This window comes from Pogoniulus pusillus, chromosome Z (assembly GCF_015220805.1).
Source record: "Pogoniulus pusillus isolate bPogPus1 chromosome Z, bPogPus1.pri, whole genome shotgun sequence".
Classification (NCBI taxonomy): Eukaryota; Metazoa; Chordata; class Aves; order Piciformes; family Lybiidae; genus Pogoniulus; species Pogoniulus pusillus.
In genome coordinates this window covers 110,199,114-110,217,774 of record NC_087309.1, presented here as the reverse complement: position 1 = coordinate 110,217,774, position 18,661 = coordinate 110,199,114, and the positions used below count along the sequence as shown (strand labels likewise).

The 18,661-nt window shown below is 48.4% G+C and overlaps 1 protein-coding gene across 1 annotated transcript in view; it reads right to left on the bottom strand.

The window, feature by feature from the left end:
• The window catches only part of PDE6B (phosphodiesterase 6B), a 52,312-nt gene that overhangs the window by 23,950 nt on the left and 9,701 nt on the right, over positions 1 to 18,661 (bottom strand). The window contains exons 4-12 of the mRNA XM_064176790.1: positions 16,453 to 16,593; positions 13,094 to 13,168; positions 12,944 to 13,008; positions 10,072 to 10,138; positions 9,050 to 9,097; positions 8,721 to 8,870; positions 5,506 to 5,649; positions 3,854 to 3,919; positions 2,054 to 2,200 (exon numbers count right to left, since the gene is read on the bottom strand). Coding sequence (XP_064032860.1) covers positions 2,054 to 2,200; positions 3,854 to 3,919; positions 5,506 to 5,649; positions 8,721 to 8,870; positions 9,050 to 9,097; positions 10,072 to 10,138; positions 12,944 to 13,008; positions 13,094 to 13,168; positions 16,453 to 16,593 — 903 coding nt within the window. The remainder of the gene's footprint in view (positions 1 to 2,053; positions 2,201 to 3,853; positions 3,920 to 5,505; positions 5,650 to 8,720; positions 8,871 to 9,049; positions 9,098 to 10,071; positions 10,139 to 12,943; positions 13,009 to 13,093; positions 13,169 to 16,452; positions 16,594 to 18,661) is intronic.

Below are 18,661 nucleotides of genomic sequence, written 5' to 3'. Positions count from 1 at the left end.
GAGCAGGCTGCCCAGAGAAGTTGTGGAGTCTCCTGCTCTGGAGACTTTCCCAACCCACCTGGATGCATTCCTGGGTGAACTACCCTAGGTGATATTGCCTTGGCAAGAGGGTTGGACTGGATGATCTCTGGAGGTCCCTTCCAACCTCTACGTTTCTGTGATTCTGTGATAATTACAGAAGGGTACTATTTTTTTACATCTTGACTACTCAGAGTGTCAGCAAAGAACGACAGCTTCTTTTTTTTTCCTTACACCTGCATCGGGGGTTAATTTTTCCAGAGTAGATATTTTGAATACTTTTTGACTCTTATACGCTCTAAGTAGTAAGCACAGAAGTAATTCCAATTCAAAGCCTTCGCTGCCATTTCCCAGTCTGCTTTCCCAGGGCGAGAGCGCTCCCTGCAGTTACCACTGAGTTCCACTAGAGGGAGCTAAACATCACACGAGGGATCTGTGCTGCAGAGGTTTGCCCTGCAGAGGTTTGCACTACAGAGGTTTGCCCTGCAGAGGTTTGCCCTGCAGGGATCTGCGCTGCAGAGGTTTGCCCTGCAGAGGTTTGCCCTGCAGGGATCTGCGCTGCAGAGGTTTGCCCTGCAGAGGTTTGCCCTGCAGGGATCTGCGCTGCAGAGGTTTGCCCTGCAGAGGTTTGCGCTGCAGGGATCTGCGCTGCAGAAGTTTGCGCTGCCGAGGTTTGCCCTGCAGAGGTCTGCCCTGCAGAGGTTTGCGCTGCAGCAAAAGCGATGAACTTGCACGTCGGGGGATGTGGGGGTCCTTGTTCCCACAGACTCACACCACTTCTCTTTCCAGCAGTGAGGAAATCGGTTCCAAGCGCAACCAAATGAAGGCGCACGTCTGTTTGCAAGGGGAGGGAAAGCAGAGGGACCTGCCAGTTTAAGTTTCAGCACAGCTGGCTGACAGTAGTATGCACCTGTATACGATAACGTATGTAGGTGCACACTATGGCATATAGGGTGCAAGTTCTCCATGCAAGTTCTGCATGGGCCAGCACTGTGCCCTTGTGGCCAAGAGAGACAATGGCAGCCTGGGGGGCAGCAAGAGAAGTGTGTCCAGCAGGGCTACGGAGGTTCTTCTCCCTCTCTACTCTGTCTTGCTGAGACCATACCTGTAATACTCTGTCCAGTTTTGGGCTCCTCAGTTCAGGAGAGACAGGGACCTGCTCGAAAGAGTCCAGCAGAGAGCTGCAAGGATGACTGGAGGACCTGAGCACCTCCCCTAAAAATAGAGACTGAGAGCCCTGGGGCTGTTTAACCTGAAGAAGAGAAGGCTGAGAGGAGATCTGATGAATGTGTACAAATATCTGAGGGGTGAGTGTCAAGTGCCTGGGGCCAAGTTCTTTTCAGGGGTCCACAGCAATAAGCCAAGTAGCAACAGGTACAAACTGGAAGAGAGAAGGTTTCAGCTCAACATGAGGAGGAAGTTCTTCACAGTGAGGGTGACAGAGCCCTGGAGCAAGCTGCCCAGAGAGGCTGTGGAGACTTTCCTAACCTGTCTGAATGCATTCCATGTGCCAGCTACCCTGGGCGATGCTGCCTTGGCAGTGGGGTTGGACTGGATGATCTTTGGAGGTCCCTTTCAACCTCTAAGTTTCTGTGATTCTGTGCATACTATAGCAAAGAAAACATGCACAGAAGCATGCATAGCTGCAGGCTGTGTGTGGAAGCAGTGTGATTACACTGTGGCTGTGAGTGGCACCAGATGAAGCAAGTGCAATCATTTTTGTGTAGTGTGCTCCCCACCTATTTAGGTTTGAGACCAAATCCACACCTGTGACAGGCAGTGCAGAGCAGAAGAGGCCCAGATTCACTCTTCCAAAACCACTTGTAGTGACCAGGGATTTCAAGCTGGGTTTCCCTGCTCACAGCAGAGAGAGGGGGGCTCAGGACACACAACCCTATCCCTGCAAGCCCCAATGAACCCAGACATCCATCTGCTTCATGAGCTGTGCAGTGCACTGCATGAACCCAGACCTCCACTACATGACAAGGCTGCTGGCTGTCCAAGATGAGAGTCTCTAGGTGTTGCCAGCTCCTACCTCCTGTGGGATCTGGAACTTTTTCACCACTCCAAGCTCGTAGTACATCTGAATGCCACACTTCACCAGCTCTAGTTCAGTGCAGTCGAAGTCAGAGAACCTGAACTCATAGATTTCGAATTTGGTGGGCCCTGGGAGCTCTTCTTTCTGTAAAAGAGGTGGGATGGTTTGTTGCTGTGATACCTCTGCCATAGCTTTTGCTTAACAGAAGACAATCTGATGCTGCTGGGAAGTTTTCCTTTTAGACTATAACACATAAATAGACTGAAATGAGCTTTTCACAGAATCACAGAGTGATCACCAGGCTGGAAAAGACCTCCAAGATCACTGAGTTCAACCTCTCACCTAACCCTCCTAATTAACTAAACCATAGTAACTCCTACACATGAGGTAAGAGGGATGGCATTTTTGGCCAAGAGTTATTTCTTGTTTTCTGTCAAGCACTTTTCTTGTTGATTTGATCTGGAGGCTTGAAAGATGACAGGTCACACAGAGGAATACTTAGAGCTCTCCATTATTCCCTCCAGAAAACAAAATGCATGACAAGTCAAGGTGGCTAATGTATTCACAGCAAGAGTGATTGCCCATTGGAATGGGCTGCCCAGGGAGGTGGTGGAGTCCCCATCCCTGCAGGTGTTTAAAAGGAGGCTGCATGAGGCATTTAGAATCACAGAATCAAAGAATCAGTCAGGGTTGGAAGGGGCCACAAAGATCAGACAGTTCCAACCCCCCATGCCATGGGCAGGGACAACCCTACCCTAGATCAGGCTGCCCAGAGCCTCGTCCAGCCTGGCCTTAAACACCTCCAGGCATGGGGCCTCAACCACTTCTCTGGGCAACCCAGTCCAGGCTCCCACCACTCTCATGCTGAACAACTTCTTTTTCACATCCAGCCTGATCCTACCCACCTCCAGCTTTGCTCCATTCCCCCTAGTCCTGTTACTCCCTGAATCCTGAAAAGTCCTTCCCCAGCTTTTTTGTGGGCCCCTTCAGATCCTGGAAGGCCACAAGAAGGTCACCTGGGAGCCTCCTCTTCTCCAGACTCAACAGCCCCAACTCTTTCAGTCTGTGCTCACAGCAGAGCTGCTGCAGCCCTCTGAGCATCCTTGTGGCCCTTCTCTGGACACACTCCAGCATCTCCACATCCCTCTTGTAATGAAGGCTCCAGAACTGGTTGCAGTACTCCAGGTGGGGTCTCAGCAGAGCAGAGTAGAGGGAGAGAATCACTTCCCTCGACCTACTGGACACACTTCTCCTGCTGCAGCTCAGGCTCTGGTTGGCTCTCTGGGCTGCAAGTGCACACTGCTGGCTCCTGTTGAGCTTCTCCTCCACCAGCACCCCCAAGTCCCTCTCCTCAGGGCTGCTCTCCAGCCACTCACTGCCCAGCCTGGATTTGTGCTTGAGATTGCCCTGACCCGGATGCAGGACCTTGCATTTGTCTTAGTGCCATGGGTTAGTGAATTAGAAGGTGTTGGGTGATAGTTTGAACTCGATGATCTCAGAGGTCTTTTCCATCCTGGTTAGTTTTGTGGTTCTGTGATTTCCAGGTGGACTTTAAAGCACTTGATAAAGTGGCAAAGAACAGGGTCCCTAGGAGATGGGGAAGGCACTAGGGGCCATGCAATCATAATAACCTCAACACCACACAGCAAGGGAGGGCAGGATAGGCTTTTCTTCCACCCCTCACCAAATGCCCTGTTGACATGTACCAGTGGGCCACCACTGGGCACTCTTCCCTACACCCATTCAGGCAACATTTTTTTGCCAGGGCTATTCATTCCAGCAGTGCATTGCTCTTACCAGGATGCTTGCCAGCTCCTCTTCCTCACACTCGTTTGGCTCCTTCCCCAGCTTTTCTCGTGTTGGCTGTGAAGAGCATGGACACATTAAACTCATGACAGAACCCCACTGAAGTTTTCACTGTGCAGTCCTGAGGCAATCAAGGGCAGCTCTCATAAAGAATCTTAGGATGGTTTAGGTTGGAAGTGACCTCAAAGCTCACCCACTTCCAACACCCTACCACAGGCAGGCACACTTCCCACTAGAACTGGTTGCTCAAGGCCTCAAATAAAATCTGGCAAATACGCAAATATCACAGTATCACAGTATTTGAGTTTTTTTCCCCCCCTAGACCTTACTTCTATTTATGATCTTTCAACCCTAAATAAACACATCCTCCCTCTCTCTGATTTGGTTCTTTCCCCCCACTTGCAAATGTGTCCCTAGAAGCAGTGTCTCAGCTAAGTCATAGAATCATAGAATCAACCACGTTGGAAGAGACCTCCAAGATCATCCAGTCCAACCTAGCACCCAGCCCTAGCCAGTCAACCAGACCATGGCACTAAGTGCCTCATCCAGGCTTCTCCTGAACACCCCCAGGTATGGCGACTCCACCACCTCCCTGGGCAGCCCATTCCAATGCCAATCACTCTCTCTGCCAACAACTTCCTCCTAACATCCAACCTAGACCTCCCCTGGCACAACTTGAGACTGTGTCCCCTTGTTCTGTTGCTGGTTGCCTGGCAGAAGAGCCCACCCCCACCTGGCTACAGCCTCCCTTCAGGTAGTTGTAGACAGCAATGAGGTCACCCCTGAGCCTCCTCTTCTCCACGCTAAACACCCCCAGGTCCCTCAGCCTCTCCTCATAGGGTTTGTGTTCCAGGCCCCTCACCAGCTTTGTTGCCCTTCTCTGGACACCTTCCAGCACCTCAACATCTCTCTTGAATTGAGGAGCCCAGAACTGGACACAGCACTCAAGCTGTGGCCTGACCAGTGCTGAGTACAGGGGAAGAATAACCTCCCTTGTCCTACTGGCCACACTGTTCCTGATGCAGGCCAGGATGCCATTGGCTCTCTTGGCCACCTGGGCACACTGCTGGCTCATCTTCAGCTACTCTCTACCAGTACCCCCAGGTCCCTTTCCTCCTGGCTGCTCTCCAGCCACTCTGTCCCCAGCCTGTAGTGCTGTTTGGGGTTGTTGTGGCCAAAGTGCAGAACTCTGCACTTGGCCTTGTTCAATCTCATCCCATTGGCCTCTGCCCACCCATCCAGCCTGCCAAGGTCCCTCTGCAGGGCTCTCCTACCTTCCAACAGATCCACACCTGCTCCTAGCAGATTTCCTTGAATTCCATGCCATCTGCACAAAGGAGGATCTGGGCAGTAAATCATCTCCTTTTCCACCCCTACAGTCTTGCTCCAAGTAGCACCTGCATCAACCCCACTGCAGGGCTGGCTTTGCTGAGGAGATTAGACAAGACACATTGTGGCAGCATGCCAAGGTAAAGGGCAGACCGCAGCGTCAAAAAGAAGCCACTTGCTTTGCTGCTGTGCAGTAACTGGGGTTCTGGATGCTGCCTCACCATTTTGGTGGCTGGAAGCACTTTGTGTCTGTGCCATAAGCCATAGGCCAGACCACTGCATTTGAGGGCATGCTGCATGTTGTGAAGCATTACCAGAATTTGCTGGATTTCATCATTGTCACATTTCACGTGGTAGAGCACCATATCCTGAGCAATGTCCTTCCTGTTCTCCAGCTTGTTCATCTTATCATAGGTGTCTGTGTTGAGTACTGACCAGCCCAGGAACTGTGTCAAGGACTTGGAGAGAGGAAAAGAAGGAAAAGGTGAAAAAAAACAAAGAAACCCCCAAACATCCTTTCCTCAAAGACACAAAAAATATAACATTGCCTGCTGTATCTTTAGAATCATAAAATCATAGAATCAACCAGGTTGGAAGAGACCTCCAAGATCATCCACTCCAACCTATCCCCCAGCCCTAGCCAGTCAACCAGACCATGGCACAAAGTGCCTCATCCAGGCTTTGCTTGAGCACCTCCAGGGACGGTGACTCCACCACCTCCCTGGGCAGCCCATTCCAATGCCAGTCACTCTCTCTGGCAACAACTTCCTCCTAACATCCAGCCTAGACCTCCCCTGGCACAACTTGAGGCTGTGTCCCCTTGTTCTATTGCTGGTTGCCTGGCAGAAGAGACCAACCCCACCTGGCCACAGCCTCCCTTCAGGTAGTTGTAGACAGTAATAAGATCACCCCTGAGCCTCCTCTTCTCCAGGCTGCACATCCCCAGCTCCCTCAGCCTCTCCTCATAGGGTTTGTACTCCAGGCCCCTCACCAGCTTTGTTGCCCTTCTCTGGACACCTTCCAGCACCTCAACATCTCTTTTGTATTGAGGGGCCCAGAACTGGACACAGCACTCAAGGTGTGTCCTGACCAGTGCTGAGCACAGGGGCAGAATAACCTCCCTTGTCCTACTGGCCACACTGTTCCTGATCCAGGCCAGGATGCCATTGGCTCTCTTGGCCACCTGGGCACACTGCTGGACATCTTCAGCTACTATCCACCAGCACCCCCAGGTCCCTTTCCTCCTGGCTGCTTTCCAGCCACTCTGTCCCCAGCCTGTAGTGCTGCTTGGGGTTGTTGTGGCGAAAGTGCAGAACCCTGCACTTGGCCTTGTTCAATCTCATCCCATTGGCCTCTGCCCACCCATCCAGCCTGTCCAGGTCCCCCTGCAGGGCTCTCCTACCTTCCAACAGATCAACACCTGCTCCTAGCTTGGTGTCATCTGCAAACTTACTGATGCTGGACTCAATTCCCTCATCCAGATCATCAATAAAATGTAGAACAGAGAAACAACAGGATCTGTTCTGTCCACAAGCCTAGCTGTGAGCAGCCTAAGTGTTTGCTGCTAAGCACTGCTTGCTTCTCAGCACAGGTGCTGAACCTGCCTAGGCCTCCACAGCCGCCACGTAGCAGAGATTTGAGGACCTTCTGTCCAGGTCAGTGTGTGTGTAAAGCTGTTTCTGTGTTGTTGCAAGGGCCTTCATTCCTGTGGAGATGCTTGTGTCAGAATGATGACAGCAGGTTAGGAGTTTGTGCATTAAGGGTGAGCAGTGTAGTGTCATCACCTTTCACACATGCTTGCTCACAACCTGTGTGTGCTCTCAATTTCCTTGCAAGTCCAGTGGCCAGTTCAAAATGTTGGGGTTGTGGGGTGTTTGTTGCTTTGTTTGTTGAGTTTTATTTTGTTTTCTTGTTTTGTTTTGTTTGCTAAGTCTCTGTTCTGGAAATGTTCTGGAACTGTTTTGGTTGATAACAGATGCCAAGAGCCGAATGCCTGTTGTGTTGGTTTGAGGCTAATTGGAATATTTTCATGAGAAAAAACTAGATTATAGGCTGTGAAAAGGAAACAGTGGTGATGTCTACTTCACTCTTGGCTTGCTGAGACCCATAAAAATAAGGGCACAAACATAGACAAGGCAGTCTGTTGGTGTCTGTGTTTCTCCCTTGCTTCTGTTGGATTAACTGCTTCGAGATGGAATCTGTGTAACCCAGCAAATCATTCTACTTCTAACCCCCCCTTGCCAATTCTTCCAACTTACCTAGCAGGTAAGGCAGATTCTGGAATAAGAGAGGGGGTGGAGTGGGGTGGAAAGATGGTGGAAGTGTGGTTAGGAGCCCCTCCAGGGGCCTCTGGTTTCTGGGAGGGGTATTGTGTTTCTGTATTACTTTAACTTGTATATAGCTGTAAATGTTCGCAATATATTGTAAATACCTGCTTGTATATTGTGCTAGAGCTGCGAATAAAAAGCTTCATTCCTTAACTTCCAGCCTGCTGAGTCTAGTCTGGGTCATTTCATAGGAGTGGAGGGGTTGGGTAACTGCCAAACCATCACACCTGTATTGAAATGAAACTAGAGGAGGAGCATTTCCAGGCAGCAAGGTGTTCAATGACTGACCACCATTCCTATCTTAGCTACATAGTCTCTGTGTGATTTCTGGAAGGAGCTGCTCAGCCAGTGTGGGCCAGCTGTGGTGCTGTGCTAGTTTGAAGCAGGGTAGAATGTTTTGGTGAGAAGAACTAGATTACAGGCTGTGAAAGGAAAACAATGGTGATGTCTACTTCACTCATAGGCTTGCTGAGATACAAGAAGAAGAATCAAAGTACTTCTCCTGCTGGGGACCTCCGAGCTGCATCTCTCTCTCTAACCTCACCCTCCATTTTGGACTAACCCACTTTGCTTCCTAACCCTCTGGCTGAACCTCCATTCTTCCTTGGGACTGGAGTAAGGTTGAGAGGGATAAGGAGAAGGTGAAAGGGCAGTTGGGAGCCCCTCCTGGGGACTCAGGTTTCTGGGAGGGCTGTTGTGTTTCTGTATTACCTTTTACCTTGTATATTCCTGTCTATAACTGTATACACTGTAAATATCTGCTTGTATATTGTGCTAGCTGTAAATATAAGCTTCATTCAATTTCCAGAGCTGGCTGAGTCTAGTCTGGGTGATTTCCAAAGTGAGGGTGGGGAGTGGGGTGGGTAATACCCAAACCATCACAGGTGCACATGAAGACAAGCCATAATGGTTGTCATAGCACAGTGTAGGTGCTCATGGCTGGGTGTCCAATCCAAGAACACTGAAAACAAAATGATGCAAACAAAGCTGGGTTTCCAAGACTGAAAACCTCCAGTATTTCACTGCTTTCAAAACTTTCAAGATGATCCATAACACCTCTGTAAACAAACAAAAAAAAAAAACCCAGCCCAAACTAACTGTTCTACAAAACACTGGGAGATGCTCTACGGGTGTACAATGAGCAGTTGTGACCATTTTGAACCACATGAACTACTGCTTCCAGCTGCAGCAGAGAACTGTACCTCCATGAGGGTCTCATCCTGTTCATCAAAGGGTTTCCCATCTTTTCTGTTATAAAACGTGACAACTCCAACAATTTCTTCCTTTTTGTTGACTATTGGCATGGAGAGGACGTTTTTGATAGTCCATCCTGATTCATCTAGAGGACCCTCCTTGAAGCAATAGCAAGCAGAAAGATACCATGTGCTTAATCTGCTTTCTAAACACATCATCTGTCCCATTTTACATCAAAATGACAGGAAGCAAGACCTGTATGCCTCAGTATTGACTCCAAATGACATTTCTGAAAGCAAAGTAGAACCCTGGATGGAAATGGAAGTTTTCACTGTACCTGAAAGTTGAACATCTCATCTGCAGGAGCATTCATAATGTTGCAGATCTAAAGGGACCACACAAAGGAAAATGTTCTATGATATGGGTGGTGAGATGTTTAAATAACAAACCAAAACCAACCAAACAACATCCTCCCCCCCCCACCCCCAGAAAAAAAACAACCAGCAACAAAAACAATAAAGCAAAACAAACAGAAAAACAAACACAAGCACTCCAATAAAATTGGAGAGCAGTCAGGAAGAAAGGGACCTGGGAGTACTGGTGGATAGTAGGCTGAAGATGTCCAGCAGTGTGCCCAGGTGGCCAAGAGAGCCAATGGCATCCTGGCCTGCATCAGGAACAGTGTGGCCAGTAGGACAAGGGAGGTTATTCTGCCCCTGTACTCAGCACTGCTCAGGCCACACCTTGAGTGCTGTGTCCAGTTCTGGGGCCCCTTAATTCAAGAGAGATGTTGAGGTGCTGGAAGGTGTCCAGAGAAGGGCAACAAAGCTGGTGAGGGGCCTGGAACACAAACCCTGTGAGGAGAGGCTGAGGGAGCTGGGGGTGTGCAGCCTGGAGAAGAGGAGGCTTAGGGGTGACCTCATTGCTGTCTACAACTACTTGAAGGGAGGCTGTAGCCAGGTGGGGGGTTGGTCTCTTCTGCCAGACAACCAGCAATAGAACAAGGGGACACAGTCTCAAGTTGTGTTGGGGGAGGTCTAGGCTGGATGTTAGGAGGAAGTTGTTGGCAGAGAGAGTGATTGGCATTGGAATGGGCTGCCCAGGGAGGTGGTGGAGGCACCGTCCCTGGAGGTGCTCAAGAAAAGCCTGAATGGGGCACTTAGTGCCATGGTCTGGTTGACTGGCTAAGGCTGGGTGCTAGGTTGGAGTGGATGATCTTGGAGGTCTCTTCCAACCTGGTTGATTCTATGGTTCTATGAAAACCAAAACCAAACCAAAATAAAGAACAACTGACAAGAAAGCAGCATTAGTGTCACTTCGTCCTAGAAAGCCTTGATGAAGCCTAAGTTAAATACTTACAAATCCACTTTCAGCCACGTATGCTGGCAGTCCAGTAACTAGTGCCCAGTGATCTGGGGTAGGATTTCTGAAGGAAGAGGAAAAAAACACATAGGGGAAATTAAGGATGTCTGTTTAATGAAGAATGGTATTGAAGGTATGAAGGTGAAATGAGTCCAGCTGATTGCACAATTCACATTCACATGTTTCACTCTCAGTTACCAAACAGTTCTGCTACTTTTGAGGGACCCATGTGTGAAAGCAAACATTTCTTTCCACATAACTAAATAATTCTCTTCCAAGGATTAACCACAAAGTAACTCCTAAAATGTCATATCTGGGAGTAGAGACCATGTTTCAGATCTTCAGCAGAGAGGAAGACAAAAGAAAACTCCCAGCTGAGAGTCTCTGCCGGGCTGAACTTTTAAATGCTGCTCTACCCACGCAGGTACACTGGGGCCTTTCTTGAAGCTCTTACACCAATCAGTGCAAAGGGTTATGATCAGCATTGAGTAAAACTCCTTTTAAGACAGACTTAAGTCCAAGATGGCCATGACTCCTCTGAAAATTCCAGTGGCAAGAAGATAGGGTGGTTTTCAGAAAGAGAAAATCTCAGTGTGATGCCAAGAGAGGAGGGAAGGCAAGAGGTAGCTTTGAAATGAGGTCAGTGAGTGGATGATAAGGAAGAAGCAAAGAAGCTGGAAGAGAGGCAGAGGAAAAGGAGTGACCATGAGAGGTAGCCTTGAAATTAGGTCAGTGAGTGGAGGATAAGGAAGAAGCAAAGAAGTTGGAAAATGGGCAAAGGATAAGGAGTGGCCATGAGAGGTAGCCCTGAAATAAGGTGGGTGAGTGCAGGATGAAGAAGAAGCAAAGAAGTTGGAAGACAAGCAGAGGATAAGTAGTGACCATGAGAGGTAGCCTTGAAATGAGATCAGTGAGTGGAGGATAAGGAAGAAACAAGGAAGTTGGAAAATGGGCAAAGGATAAGGAGTGACCATGAGAGGTAGCCTTGAAATGAGATCAGTGAGTGGAGGATAAGGAAGAAACAAGGAAGTTGGAAAATGGGCAAAGGATAAGGAGTGACTATGAGGGGTAGCCTTGAAATGAGGTCAGTGAGTAGAGGATAACGAAGAAGAAAAGAAGGTGAAAGACAGGGAGAAGATAAAGAGTGACCATGAGAGGTTGGGAGGGAAGTAGAGGGGTGAGGGGGATGGGCTAGCACAGCAGGTTCCTCCACACAGTGGCAAACCTGGTTGGGCTCGTCCACCGACACAAGTAATGCACCAAGGAGGAGTAATGCCTCAGCCCAGCAAGAAAACTGGAGACTGTCAAAGGCAGCTCACTTCTGCAGCTGAAAAGAACCATCAATGACTTTTGGAGCCTGACTTGCTGTGGTGGAGGGCCTGTAGGCCCAAACAGAGGCTTCTTCATGCCTCTACATGCCTGAACATGTTTTTCTGCCAGGAGCCCTGGCTGTAAACAAATTGTGTAACACACACCCCCCCAGCTCGTGTCTTCCTGGGGCAAATCCATGTGATCCCCATATTTGGGAGATTCCAGGCAAGAGCCTCCTGCCTAATATGGTAAGGTTTGGCTAACTGCCAACCTGATTGGTCACTGTAGTGGCCAAAGGGCCCATTAATCTCAGCCCACAGTCCATAAAGAGGGGTGCTCAGTCACTCATACTCACACGCTTGGATGCCATTGCATAGCTCCGATGCTCTCTGAGGCTCAGACCTCATGCATTGATCTCAATCGCAGCTTACCTGACTGCTTACCTTAGATGCAGAGCTCATTTAAGCCTGCACATACATACAGAAGGAGCTGATAGCCTCCTAAGCCATCTGTGCACATCTGCAAGCTCTCTTGCTTTACCTACGGAGCTGAGACTCCCAGCAGCCAAGCACACTTTGCATACCTGATGCTTTTTGCCTGGTAAAAGCCATTGTTGTGGATAGCGCCAGGAAGCAGGCTCCTGGATTGTCTGCACACACACACACACACACACATGGCCTGAACCTGTGAAGGAATTGTGCCAGAGACTGCATGGATATTCTTCTCCTGTTCCTGAAATCCTGCCAAGCTGACAATCCCTGGACTCAGTATGCAGAAGAAGACAGCAGCATCAAGGCAGAGATCGTTCATCGCCAGGAGAACAAAAGGTTAGAAAACCCTAAGACCCCAGAGACTGGGAAGATTTATCATCTCCCCTCAAGCTGGGAAGATTCCAGTGTCCAAGTCCACAGGCAGAGCCCCTGAAGTCTGGACATTGGGCACAGGCTGTGACACAACCCCGGAGGGTGATTAATAATTAATAGCAACACTTATAAGTAAAGCTTTAATACCTCTGTAATATAAGTTACCTGTGCCTTAGAGCAGAAAGAGTTTCAGCCCCACTGCTGGGCAAATAGCATAAGCTCCTAAGCAGCACTAAGCCAGAAGGGAAACTCCTCTCTCTGTGTATAGTTTGAACGTTTTGCTTGTTAAATAACCAAATCCCTGTATATATTCTGTCCTAAAATGTTTTCATAACTTTGCACAGAACTAAATTTTAATGCACAGTGGCTGGGGGTGGCAAGAGTTCATAAATGTTAATTTTAATAAATTATATGTTTATATAAAAATTATATAGCCTCAAATTAATTTCTCACCTCCGCCAAATAGGCGTAGGTACAGAAATCCCCCACTGCAACACTTGCAAGCAAGGATCCCAGTGCCCTGGAATAAATCTTCATCCCACAGACAGGTGAGTTAAAGCATCAAATTCCATTCTGTCTGTCTTAATCTTCTATTGGCCCTTTGTACATCTCCTCATAAATGTATTTCAATCATGGGGAGATTGGTTTTAGCTACACTCTGTGTCAGTACCTAGCACACAGATAACTGCACTCACGGGATGACTTTAATGTCTTCTTTTCCATGCAGTATATAATCAATGACCTTGTAGAAGACTATTTCCTGCAAATGAAAAGAAGAGTGATGTTAAACTTAGAGCCAATCCAGCCAAACAGCAGAGAGTGTAGGAGATCTGGTTCTGACATACTCTGCCATCTGGGGTGCGAGGTCCTGAGTAGGGGGGAACTTCTCCCAGCAGGACTGGCCAGAGGTCGAAAAATTCCTAGTTTTAAAATGAAAGAAACATTTTTTAGAGTAGAAAAGTGTGCTCTCCATCAAGCCTCAAAGCAACCACTGCTCTACCATGCTGCATAAACAACATATGAAATAGTAAGTCCAATTAAGTGCTATCTCAAAATCAGGAGCTGTCAGGTATGTCACATAGCTGTCTATAGTCATCTACTGCCTGTGCAAAGGATGCTGCTTCATTCAGTGACCAGCACAGGCTGCACTCACACAGCAAATGGCTGTGTCAATGTTTTATGTGGTTTTCATTTTCCAGAGCATGACCACAGGGCTGATCTACTACTTGCTGAAGTTAGAGAATTTTTTTTTGTTGGTTTTGTGTTTCCTTAGGCTACCTTCTTGTCTGATGACAGACAACCCCTAACCTGCCACTGGGGCAAGTTCAGCTGGATGTTACTCTGTGATTCAACAACTCTGTGGAAGTCAGTTGAGTAATCCTGAAGTTTATACTGGTGTAATCTTGTCAGTGCTGGGTTAATGGTTGGACTTGATAATCTGAAAGGGATCGTCCAATTGAAAGGATCCTGTGATAACTCCATCAAAGTATCTTCAGCACACTAATGAGCTTTTAATACACCTCTTTCAAAAGACAGTGTGCTGCAAAAACTCTGGCAATGTGATGGAGAGCAAAGATCATGATAGCCTTACTCAATCTGTCCATGGAATAAAGCAGGATCCCCATGACAAGAATGCTCTGTAACTCCCACATAAAGCCAAACAAAGACCAAATCACCGATGCAGAAATAACCCAGATTCTGCCAGCTTCTCTTCCTGAAGCCAACTTGCATCTAAGAGCCTGGATGGCATGCACATGGGTGAGCCCTTAAACAGAAATAACCCAGATTCTGCCAGCTTCTCTTCCTGAAGCCAACTTGCATCTAAGAGCCTGGATGGCATGCACACAGATGAGCCCCTACACAGAAAGAACCCAGATTCTGCCAGCTTCTCTTCCTGAAGCCAACTTGCATCTAAGAGCCTGGATGGCATGCACACAGACGAGCCCCTACACAGAAAGAACCCAGCTTCTGCCAGCTTCTCTTCCTGAAGCCAACTTGCATCTAAGAGCCTGGATGGCATGCACACAGATGAGCCCCTACACAGAAAGAACCCAGCTTCTGCCAGCTTCTCTTCCTGAAGCCAACTTGCATCTAAGAGCCTGGATGGCATGCACATGGGTGAGTCCTTAAACAAAGCAGATGCTGTGTGGCTGGGGGTTTCCACAGGTGTCTCATTACACTTCTGATACAGACTGTGTGAGTCTGTGCTTATGTTTTGCTCTTTGACCAGGATTGCCATGGTCAGACATGTTTGCCCTTCCTTTATCTTCTCACATGTTAAGGGTTAACTCTTCCTTGGGGGTGGTCTAATCCTGACCCCAGTTCCTCCTGGGGGTGGTCTTGAACTTAATTCCAGGCACAAATGTTAGCCTACTCCCACCTCCTGTCCAGACCCCTATAAAAGCAGAGGAACTTCCTGTTTTTCTCTCCCTGTCCTTCTTTCAACTGAGGAGCACCACCCTGTTCCAGCTACTCCTGCTTTGCCATGTGGCCAGCCAAACATGAGGTGGACCAACCGCCTCCTGAATCTATCTCCATCCCTTGCCATCCATCCAGTTTTGTGTATATTTTGTACCTGTTTCCCTTACTGATACCTTTTTGTGACTCCCCTTACCTTAAATAACCTTTATTTATTTAAGTTTTCCTTTTAACTTCCGAATCAGAGCAAGACCATTCATTGAGTGTTTTACCCTTTTTCTCTCTCTCTCCACCTAGTTCTTTTCTTTCCAAAGAGGGGGGAGGGGGAGGCTGTCATGGAGGGCCCATGGGCCCAAACATGAGGCTTATTTATGCCTGCATGCCCAGACATGTTTTTCTGCCAGGACTCCTGATTGTAAACAGGTTGTGTAACACACACACACCCAGCTCGTGTATCCCTGGGGTCCACCCATGTGATCCCCATATTTGGGAGAGTTCAGGCAAACAGCTCCTACCTATTAAGGTAAGGTTTGGCTTACTGCCAACCTGATTGGTCACTTTGGGTGGCCAAAGGGCCATTAATCTCGGCCCATAGTCTATAAAGAGGGGTGCAAAGGAGCGCCACGTGTTCAGATTCAGCTGTTCAGCTTCAGACTCAGCTCTCTGACCCACCTGCAAGGATCAGCTATAGTTCTGACCTGCACCTGAAGAGCTCAGCTGCTCATACTTACATGCTCACTGAGGCTCAGACCTCGTGCATTGATTTCAATTCGCAGTTAACCTGTCTGCATACTTTAGATGCAGAAGCTCATTCAAGCCTGCACCCATTTATATATATAAGGAGCCGATAGAACCTCCTAGAGACAGCTGTGCATATTGGCCAGCTATCTGGATTTATCTATGGAGCTCAGACTCCCAGCTTTGCCTGGTGAAAGCCATAGCAGCTAAGAGAACCAGTAGGCAGACCTTTTGGACTGCCTGCCGACACACACACACACAGAGCCTGGACCCATGTGCAAAGGACCATGCCAGAAACTGCATGGACATCCTTCCTGGAATCCTGCCAGCTGATCATGCCAAAGAAGGAAGCAACAGCACCGAGGCAGAGATCATCCCACACCAGGAGAACAGAGGTTAGAAAGAAAACCTGTTTACCCCAGAGACTGGGAAGATTTATCATTTCCCTCTCAAGCTGGGAAGATTCCAGCCCCACAGAGTCCACAGGCAGAGCCCCTGGAAGTCTGGACGCTGGGCACAGGCTGTGACACAACCCCGGGAGGGTGATTAATAATTAAGAGCAATACTTACAAGTAAAGATTCAATTCCTCTGTAATATGTTATCTCTGCCTTAAAGCAGACAGTTTTCAGCCCCTGCTGGGCAAACAGCATAGTTCCCAAGCGGCACTAAGCCTAAGGGAAATCTCTCCTCGCAAATAGTTTGAAATAGTTTTGTCAATTACTAACCAGATCCCTGTATATATTACTTATAAATCGTTTTCATAAACTTGCACAAAAGAACTAAGTGGTTGGGGGTGGCAAGAATTTGTAAATATTAATTTTAATAAATTAAAATTTTATAAAAAGTTAATACCACCTCAAATTAATTTCTCTCCTCCACCAAACAGGCATAGGCATAGACAATCCCCTCCACAACAGAGGCATCCTATATGTCATTATTCTGTTATGCTTTGGGTCTCTGGGAAGCTTCAACCAGGACACCACACAAGAGCTCTCAGTGGGTGGCAGCAGTGTAGGGTGGTATATGACATGCACGTCCGACACTCACCTTTTGCTTTGTCATGTCCAGGAGACCTACAGAGTACCGCTCACAGTTCAGGTATGCTCTCACTGTGTAAAAAGCTTTGTGGAACTGCCTCTCAATATCTGTCAGCTCCTCAAAAACCTTATTAGCTGACCACAGCAGCACCTGCAGGGTAAAATACGCACATAAGCATAACCTCTTTGTGGGAGCTGGGCTTTCCGATGTGACTCTTAGACAATACCTGAGCACAACCAGGCTGAAGAGAGATGTTGAGGTACTGGAACATGTCCAGAGAAGGGTGACAAAGCTGGTGAGGGGCCTGGAACACAGCCCTGTGAGGAGAGGCTGAGGGAGCTGGGGGTGTTTAGCCTGGTGAAAAGGGGGCTCAGGGGTGACCTCATTGCTGTCTACAACTACCTGAAGGGAGGTTGTAGCCAGGTGGGGGGTGGCCTCTTCTGCCAGTCAGCCAGCAACAGAACAAGGGGACACAGTCTCAAGTTGTGCCAGGGTAGGTCTAGGCTGGATGTTAGGAGGAAGTTGTTGCCAGAGAGAGTGATTGGCATTGGAATGGGCTGCCCAGGGAGGTGGTGGAGTCACTGTGCCTGGAGGTGTTCAAGCAAAGTCGGGATGAGGCACTTAGTGCCATGGTCTAGTTGACTGGATAGGGCTGGGGGAAAGATTGGACTGGATGATCTTGAAGGTCTCTTCCAACCTGGTTGACTCTATGATTCTCTTTTGCACAAGCAATTTTACTAGCAGCATCCCCATCTTTGCAGTTGGGATTTGCAATTGTAAAATCCTAGACCTCATCTGGGAATGCTCACTCTGCACTTCTGTGCTTTTAACCCTGACACAGTAAACCCCATCAAGTATTGGCAGAATTATTGGTGTGTTTTGCATCCCATTCTTTGTTCCCTTCCTTTCTGTGGGACCTGATCACAGGTGAGGAGTGCTGAAGCCTGGCACTCGAAGTCGAGGGAGACACAGGCATTGGCTGCATTAGGTGTGAGCAAATTGATTGTCTGCTTAACCTGGTGGCTGAACTCAAGGGAGAGGTGGAATGCCTGAAGGCTGAAAGAAGATGTAAAAGAGAGCAACATGCTCTGCAGTCCCCCTTGCCAGAGGGAGACGAACAGAGCAACCAAGGAGAATGGATGCAGCTGCCTGCCAGAAGGGGCAAGGGAAAACCCTTCCAGCCATCTTCACATCCCCAGCTGCCCTTACTTAACAGATGTAGGGCACTAGAGGTTGAGGATGAGGTGATCCTGGAGCAGGCAGAAGCATCACCGGCTGGGAGGGCAACTGAGACAAATCAGTTGCCCCTTCACATCAGAACAAGTACCCAGAACAAAAAGAGGAGGGTAATTGTTATTGGTGACTCCCTTCTGAAGGGAACAGAGGGCCCCATATGCCTGCCAGGCCCTTTCCACAGGGAGCTCTGCTGCCTCCCTGGGGCCCGGGTCAGGGATGTTACCAGAAGGCTGCCTACTGTAGTGCAGCCCTCTGATTACTATCCCTTATTAGTTATACAGGCAGGGAAAGATGAGATTAATAACAGAGGACTAAAAGCTATCAAAAGGGACTTTAAGATACTGGGGAAAGCAGTTGAGGGAGCAGGGGCACAGGTAATCTTTTCATCTATACCCTTAGTCACAGGCTGGAATACAGAGAAGAACAGGAAAGCGTATCACAGCAGTGAACTCCTGAGTTCAGCCCCAGACCAGAGCACTGTGTCAGAAACAAAGCCTTCTTCTTCTTGCCTCTTCACTTCACCTTCTAACTCCTTCTTTACCTCCTCAAGTCCTACTTTTAAGTCCTCAGTACAAATAAACCTTTGCCAGTTCTAGTTTAGTTGGACAACTCAGCATTCTAGATGACTCTATGCCCTGAATATTGTTCATGATTTTGTTTACTGAAAAAAATTACATGAATCATAGAATCACGTTAGGGGCTGGAAGGAACCCCTAAATGCACCCAGACCAAACCCCCTGCAGACCAGTGTCACCTAGACCAGATGACACAGGAGCATATCCAGGCAGGGTTTGAAAATCTCCAGAGAGGGAGACTCAACAACCCCTCTGGACAGCCTGTTCCAGTCTTCTGTCACCCTCCCAGGTGAAAAAATCCTTCTCACATTCACAAGGAACTTCCCATGCCTCAGCTTCCACTCATTGCCCCTTGTCCTGTCACTGGGCAGCACCCAGCAGAGCCTGGCTCCAGCCTCCTGCCACTC